At 50.0% G+C, this 7,383-nt stretch overlaps 1 protein-coding gene across 4 annotated transcripts in view; it reads left to right on the top strand.

The window, feature by feature from the left end:
* Positions 1-939: 939 nt before the first annotated feature.
* Kirrel1 (kirre like nephrin family adhesion molecule 1) overlaps positions 940-7,383 on the top strand; it is a 94,269-nt gene continuing 87,825 nt past the window's right edge. For all 4 annotated transcript variants that reach the window (XM_075978679.1, XM_075978677.1, XM_075978678.1 and 1 more), the window contains exon 1: positions 940-1,212. In XM_075978679.1, coding sequence (XP_075834794.1) covers positions 1,161-1,212 — 52 coding nt within the window. In that variant the 5' untranslated portion in view covers positions 940-1,160. The remainder of the gene's footprint in view (positions 1,213-7,383) is intronic.

Below are 7,383 nucleotides of genomic sequence, written 5' to 3'. Positions count from 1 at the left end.
TTCCGCCATTTTCGTTCTCTAGGGTCCCGGCTTCAGGCAGTCTCAGCAGCCCAGGGAGCAGGATTTATTTAGGGATTGGGGGAGAAGATGGCTACTTACACCGGGTTCTGGACAGGACCACCTCCTCCCAAATGACCTTCCATTTCGGTTCTCCACCTCTCCACTTTAGTGTGCGCCCCTGAGTGCTTAGAGATCATTCGCTGGCTGCCTTCTGTGTCAAGCCTTCGGGGAAGCACAAGAGAAAGCCATCGAGTTGGTTGCCTTTCCCTCCGAATGGATGGATGTCTGGGATGAACAAAGAAGAGTTAACTGAGCCTCTTTGTGGCTGCTACGGACTCCGGACCCTGGCGCTGAGGAGGGCCTCAACGTGGCTGGCTGAAAGGGCTCAGAGGCAGATTCAAGATTTCTCCAGTCTGAGCTTTGTGGGTTGGGAGAGCTTCTCCCCCATCCCCCTCCAAAATTCTCTAGTTATCTGAGAATTCTTTATTTAGGCATCTAGGGTTAGATTCAGGGGGTTGTGATTAGAACGAAAAGGCTCTTAAAGCTTCTATACTCCCCCCTCCCCGGAAAGACACAAGCACACCCCTCCCAACACAGTCACCCAATTGATGGAGGTTCATCCTCAGCCCAGGCTGCCACCCTATGCCCGACTCAGTTATGCCACTGGGGGCAAAAGTAGGTCTTGGCACCGGAGTAGCGCAGGTGGACAGGAGCCCAGCGGTCATTGCTTCAGAGGTGCAACGCTGCATTCTCCCTACTCCTCCCACCCCTTGCCGCTGCCCTCAATTCCTTTCTCTTCGCTCTCCTCCCATCTCGGTTCCAGCGAGCAGAGCCTGAGTGCGCGCGCGTTGGGGGACCAGGGGAGGGCAGAGGAGGGAGGCGCCGTCGGAGGGAGAGCAGACGTCAGGAAGAGGGAGGGAGCCGGGGAGGGAAGAGAGGGAGAGCTAGAGAACGGCGCGGAGGTTGAGTGAGGCCTCGAGAGATAAAACTGGAAGGCAGAAATTATTAGGGGGTGCGGGACGAGAGGAGGGGCCAGGAGAGCGAGCCCGCGGCAAGAGAGGCAAGCGAGTGTGCGCCGAGTGTGCAAGGGCGGGAGGGAGGAGAGGGAGCCAGTGGTGGCCCGGCTCGCGCCTACTCGGGCCCAGCGGCGGGCGGACAGCATGCCGAGCCTCCTCATCTGGATCCTCACTCTCTCCGACACTTTCTCTCAAGGTAAGCCCCAGCCATGGGCTAGGGTGTCCTGGGAAGGGGCGCGGAGCCACCCAGAGAACACCAAAGGAGTTTTTGGCGAAACGGCCCAACTTGCTTCCTCCGGCTGCGCGGGAGAACAGAGAACTTAGGTCGCGAAAGCCGAGATCCGAGTAGAAATGGGACCCGAGTGCTCAAAGTCTATCCTCCAGTCCCTGGCAATTCTCCCTCCCTCCCGAGCCCAGGACCGGACTCCTGGGTCCTGGCCAAGGGAAAGGCAGGGAAGAGGTGGGATTTCAGATTTGGGGGGTGGAGCGCATGGAAAGCACGAACGCTGGCGAAGAGGAGGCTCCCCCAATCCAGTCTAGAGTCACCTTCATTTGCAGTGCGGCTGCAAACTGCTTGGGATTGCTCCGTAAAGGGAAGACTGCAGACGGCCCCCAGCCCCGGAGGCTGTGGGGGTGAGAGGTGGAAGTCCTGACCAGGGCTGCTGGGTTGTTTGGAAGGGGAGTTGATCCGGCCAGGCGCTCACTTCAGGTCAGGAAAGTACAGACATCTGCGGCTCCTTTGGAACTGGCAGGACCGAGGTTGGAAATAAACCGTAGGGGAGAGATGAGGATGTTCAGGTACACTGGTCTGGGTTCCTGTGAAGGAACCAAGGGTCCAAACTCCAGCCAGGCCTGGGGTCTGTGGGAATGGGTGTCTTTTCTCCTGAAACTGACTCCAAGGAAGATTTAATGCTGTTGGATTCCTCTCCCGAACTGAACATAGAAATTGACACACAAATAGCTTCAAATAGAGACATTGAGGCAGATTGCACACCTATGGAGACATTCCCACAAACACCGACCCCCCCCCACCACCACACACACAGAGACAGACACATACACAAAGACATTAACTGACATCTCTGAAGAAGCAAAATTCCTCTTCTAAGCCGACACACATTTACCTAGTCCCACATCCTGGCATCAAACTTACACTGTATGTGCATGTATGCTACGTTCAAAGGACATAACATCTATTCACACAGAATTGCTTCCACATACTCCAGCCATGGAGCAAACAAAGAAACTTGGGCAGACATTCTTATAGGCAGGCGCCTACAAAGATGTACAGTCTTCAAAATGGAGGAGGTGGTCTCTCATTGGGGTGGGTGAGTGATCTGGGAAGAGACTAGCCGCCAACTGGAAAGAGCCTCAGGCATTGGCCAGCTCTCTTCCTCTCCTGAATAGTGTGTGTGGTGTGGTGTGTGTGTGTGTTTGTGTGGTGTGTGTGTTTGTGTGGTGTGTGTGTTTGTGTGGTGTGTGTGTGTGGTGTGGTGTGTGTGTGTGGTGTGTGTGTTTGTGTGGTGTGTGTTTGTGTGGTGTGTGTGTTTGTGTGGTGTGTGTGTTTGTGTGGTGTGTGTGTGTGGTGTGGTGTTTCACTGGACCCCTCCTCTCTTTGCTAGCCCTCTCCTCCAGCTCTGAAGGCAAACCTGGCGTAGTTCAGGATCTTGATTCATCCTCTTAGAACACGGGAAGGCACACATCCATGTCATGAGAGCAGGCGTGGAGCTGGAGGAGAAAGAAGGCCTGGCCTCAGGGTTGGCCACTTGGCAGAAAGTTGGGAAGATAAGTGAAGTTCCGACTTTGTTCAGCCAGGTTGCTGAACTGGAGAGAGCTGGAGGGGGAGAAGATGGTGGGTGAGAGGCAGCTGTGTCAGCTCTGATGTGTGGGGAGCAGGCTTCTGACTGGCCCTCTCTTGCAACCCTCATCTGCCAGTGAGACAGAATGAGCTTTAAGAGACAGAAGCTGCAGCTAGGAAGCAGGAGAGGCATGCAGCTTGCATCTGGACTGATAGATAAGTCAGAAAACATTGCTTGCCATGTACTCCTCCATCTCTGTAGGTGGGTGTGGCTAGGGAATGCAACTGAATCCCAGCCTTCTTGACTCTGTCAGAGGTGAAAGCAAGAACTGCAAAAGGTTGCAGGCGTGTTTGGGGGTCTTGGGGGAGGAAAGCAAAGGCGGAGAGGAGCCAGGAGGGAGAGGAAATCACTATGGAGTCTTTAGGGGACACCCAGCAAAGGGCTGGGGAGAAATGTGGGGACCTGGGAACACTGAGAAGCTGAGCCGGAGGCAGGGAGAGAGCACACAGTGTGGTCAGCAGTGAGTTGAAGGCAGGGATGACAGTGGGAAGTGAGGAGGAAGAGAAGGTGGTCAGAGAAGCAATAAAATTGAGATCAGAGAAGAGCCAGGAAGGGGAAATTCAGCCTCGCTGAGGAATGGAAATTGTATTTTAAAGGATTTCAAATGAGCTTCATCTATTTTCATTTTTTACTAAATAATTTTCCATATCTTATCTAAGTGAAAACCATTATCTTTTCCCTCCCCCACTGCTGTGTCCATCACGCCCTAGCTCCCTAGACTGATTATGCCGAAAATTGAAATATTTATTCATTTTCTAAGAGATTTTTCTCCCTCCCTAGTCTCAAGGAGGAGAAATTGAAAAGGAAGGATTGTAGTTAATCAGAGCAATGTGGGATGACAGGGTGGCTCCAGTGGGAGCTGCCTCCAGAGGCTGTAGGAGGAAAATCTGCTCCTGTGGTACCCCCACCCCCAAGCTCCTGTCTGTTCTGCCTTTGCTCCAAGGGGTAAAACAAAGAGGCCCAAGGGCCTCCTATGTTTCCAGCATTTAGCTCCCGGTGCACACTTATATCCTGGCAAAGAACAGTGAGCCTGGATTCTACAGCTCTGTTCTGCATACACATGCACACCGCATACTCCAAATGCCCTACTTCCACCCAAAGCTGGGTACTGAGCTGGGATAGAGGTAGGCAAAGCTGGCAGAAATCAATCTGACCCTGACATTGATTGGACTCTATCTTCAGCCTTCTACTCAAATTCAGAGGGAGACACGAAGCAAGTACTGGGTGCCACAGGGATGCATCTGCAACACCCAGGCAGGACAAAAGGGGAGTGGCATTCAGTTCTTCCAACCTTTGCTCCTTATTGCCACTGAGTGGCTAGCTGGCCCCCCTGGCCTTTCCAGGGGGTAGGATGATGGAGCCCCCTGATTACCCCATGCTTGCAGAGAACTGCACTCTGAGGGAACCTCCTTTGAGATCCCTTGGGACCTGGTCTTCTCGTCTCTCTTATCCTGCAACATGGGGCATCGTGCTGTGCATATAGCACTTGATGAGTTAATACCCAATTGATGAGTGAGCCGCAGTGCAGGAGGGAGGTCATGTAAAATGGTGATGACGCCATAGCCTTAGCCTGGTATGCCTGGAATCCTAATATTCAAGAGGCTGAGGCAGGAGGACTGTGAGTTCAAGGCCACCTTGGACTACGCGTACCAAGTTTCAGACCAGTTGAGGCTGAATTTTAAGTCCCCAGAGATAAATAACACATAAATTAATCAATAGAAGAACTCAGAGACTTCTATTTAGCTCTCCCATATTGGTAGTCTGAAGAAGTTATGTGCTCAATAAGTGCTCCAGTTTAGCTGTATGCAAAGTGGTGATGATAGCCGGGCGATGGTGGCGCACGCCTTTAATCCCAGCACTCGGGAGGCAGAGGCAGGCGGATCTCTGTGAGTTCGAGACCAGCCTGGTCTACAGAGCGAGTTCCAGGACAGGCTCCAAAGCTACAGAGAAACCCTGTCTCGAAAAACCAAAAAAAAAAAAAAAAAAAAAAAAAAAAAAAAAAAAAAAAAAAAAAAAAAAGAATACAAAGTGGTGATGATCTATGTGCTAATCCATGGATTGTAATATATATTAATCTATATATTACAGTGCACGGCATGCTGTCTGGTACAGAAGTGTTCAGTGACTGTGTTATGACTTTGTGTCTGAACTCAACATGTTGAGTTGACCACCCCTCTATTTTCCTGTTTATGGTTCTTTTTGTCTTCCAGTTCCAGCCCTTATGGTTCTTGGTCCCTGGCTTCAGTAAGCCAGTGGTTTGCTCCTCTCATAGAGAGAACCTGGCTGAGCTAGACCTTAAAAGACATAGTTCATCCCCCCCACCCCCACTTCTCCAGCCGTTGGTGCTCCCAGAAAAGGTCTGCAAAAGAGATGCACCAGGGGAGGGCAAACAGGAAAAGTTTGAGCTTTTGGGTAAAACGAAAAGTGGCAGGGTCTCAGTGTGAGAAAATAACACAGCTCATTTAGTAGGTTCTCACGTTAGTGACTTTTAATATGGGTTAACTTAAGCTGTACAACAGTCTCTTGGGATAGGCTGAGTAATTAATTCCTTTTTCCTGGATGGGAAGCAGAGGTTCAGATATGTAAGGTAGGTAGTTATAGAAACCAGCTGACTCCAAAACTTACACAAGTCTCCCTTGCCAGAGAGCTCCTCAATTAGCAGGGACTGGAGCTGGGCTAGGGCAGGATATTTTTTTTTTCCTGATCCATGGTAGAGTAAGTGTGAAGGGGATTGTTTTATCAAGGTACTGTCTTTCATTCTGAGATTCTACTCTATATTTTTGGGCTATTCTTTCTTTATATGGTACTCTGCTGCTTATTTGTTAAAAGGGCTTTATCTGCCAAATAAGATTTATACTAGGTTTATTCCAAACCTAGCCTTTCTAGTCCATGGGTTTATACACGGGGACCCTCCCTTTCCCCCTTCAAGCTGACTCTGTAGAGTCTTAGTCATAAAACTATGAGGCTGAAGCACTCAGTGGGAATCTGGGGGCAGCCTGTACCCTCCCACCTCTAGCCTCTGGTAGGGCTGTAGTCACAGTAGGGCTGTAGGTGGATGCAGCAGGGCTGTGGGCACAGTAGAGACTGTATATACAGTAGGACGGTAAACACAGCAGGGCTGTAAACACAGTGGAGGCTGTAGACACAGTAGGGGCTGACTGTAGAGAAAGCAGGGTTGTAGGCACAGTAGAGACTGTATATACAGTAGGGTTGTAGGCACAGCAGGGCTGTAGACATAGTAGGTAGGATTGTAAACACAGTAGGGCTGTAGACACAATAGGGGCTGAAAATTTCAGTGTCCAGTTCAGCTCACCTGGAGGTGCTAAGCTTTGCTTTTCAGCTGGTTGCTTACCTCAGGACCTGCCTGGCCTAAGGTACTGAAAGGGATCATGGGAAGTCAGCAACATACCAAGATGTCAGCCTTACCTTTTACTGAGTTCCTGCTGTTGCTTTTCAAAACTGATGTTCCTGTCATTTCATAGATAAGGAAACCAAAACTGAGAGGTTGAACAGCCAACTAAGGGCCATCTCTGGAGTGTTAATACCCTGATCCAAGTCCTTTTATATCACTACAAAGCTTAACTGTGTTGGCAACCTCTATTAGACAGGAGGAGAGCCTAGACCTGCTGTCTTGTTCCATACAACAGTCCTCTGAGATAGGCTGTGTAATTATCCGTAGTCTCTCAGCTAGGCTACCCGTAGTTACCCTGGGTTCGATATCAGCATACAAAGGTGGGAGTAAACTATTAATCCCTGTCAAAAAGAGGTTTGTGTTACTCCAGTCTCTTTCCTCCTATGTTTTCAGGTGGTTTTTTTTTTTTGGAAGGGGGTTGGGGGTGGGAGGGTTGTGTGATCCAACCCTGGGTTAGGCAAGTACTTTATCACTAAGCTACAGGCCTGCCCCCTTCCTGTCTTCCTTCTAGCTTTGGAGCTATGGAATGCTTCCAGGATTTAGTAGTGTCACATGTGCCGTAACATTCGATAGAGCATCATGGGATATAGGCAGGTTCTTTGTTATTCTCCCATTTAGTAGAGGAGAAAATGGAGTTCCAGAGAAATTGGATGGCTGGTGAAAGGGGTTAGAACTCAGATGGAGGACGTGAGGAGAGATAGAGGAGGCACGTTTCTCTATCTCCCCAGTTTCTGGGAGATGTCCTTCTCTGAAGACAGGGAAGGTACTCTGTGAGAGTCTGACCAAACTGTACCCTCCTGCCTTCTGTTTGTTTTCCAGCTCTTCCCAGGGCTCCAGGCCAGGCAATCTGGCAGTCTTTCAGAGGAGGTTTTGACCTGGAAAAGGCTGGGAAGAGAAAGAGATTGCTGTGTTCTTGATCTTGAAATGTGAGACCGGGGAGTAGAGAGTCTTAGGAGTCTTGATGCAGGAATGGCTCTCAGGGTGGAGAAGGAAAACTACTTTATGTTTTGCATATAATAGTAATGTCAGGTGTTACTTCCATTTTATAGATGGACAATTAGAGGCCCAGATAAGTTAAACAGATCATCCAGAAGGA

The sequence above is a fragment of the Microtus pennsylvanicus genome, chromosome 7 (genome assembly GCF_037038515.1).
Source record: "Microtus pennsylvanicus isolate mMicPen1 chromosome 7, mMicPen1.hap1, whole genome shotgun sequence".
Taxonomy (NCBI): Eukaryota; Metazoa; Chordata; class Mammalia; order Rodentia; family Cricetidae; genus Microtus; species Microtus pennsylvanicus.
This window is presented reverse-complemented; position numbering and strand designations above follow the sequence as displayed.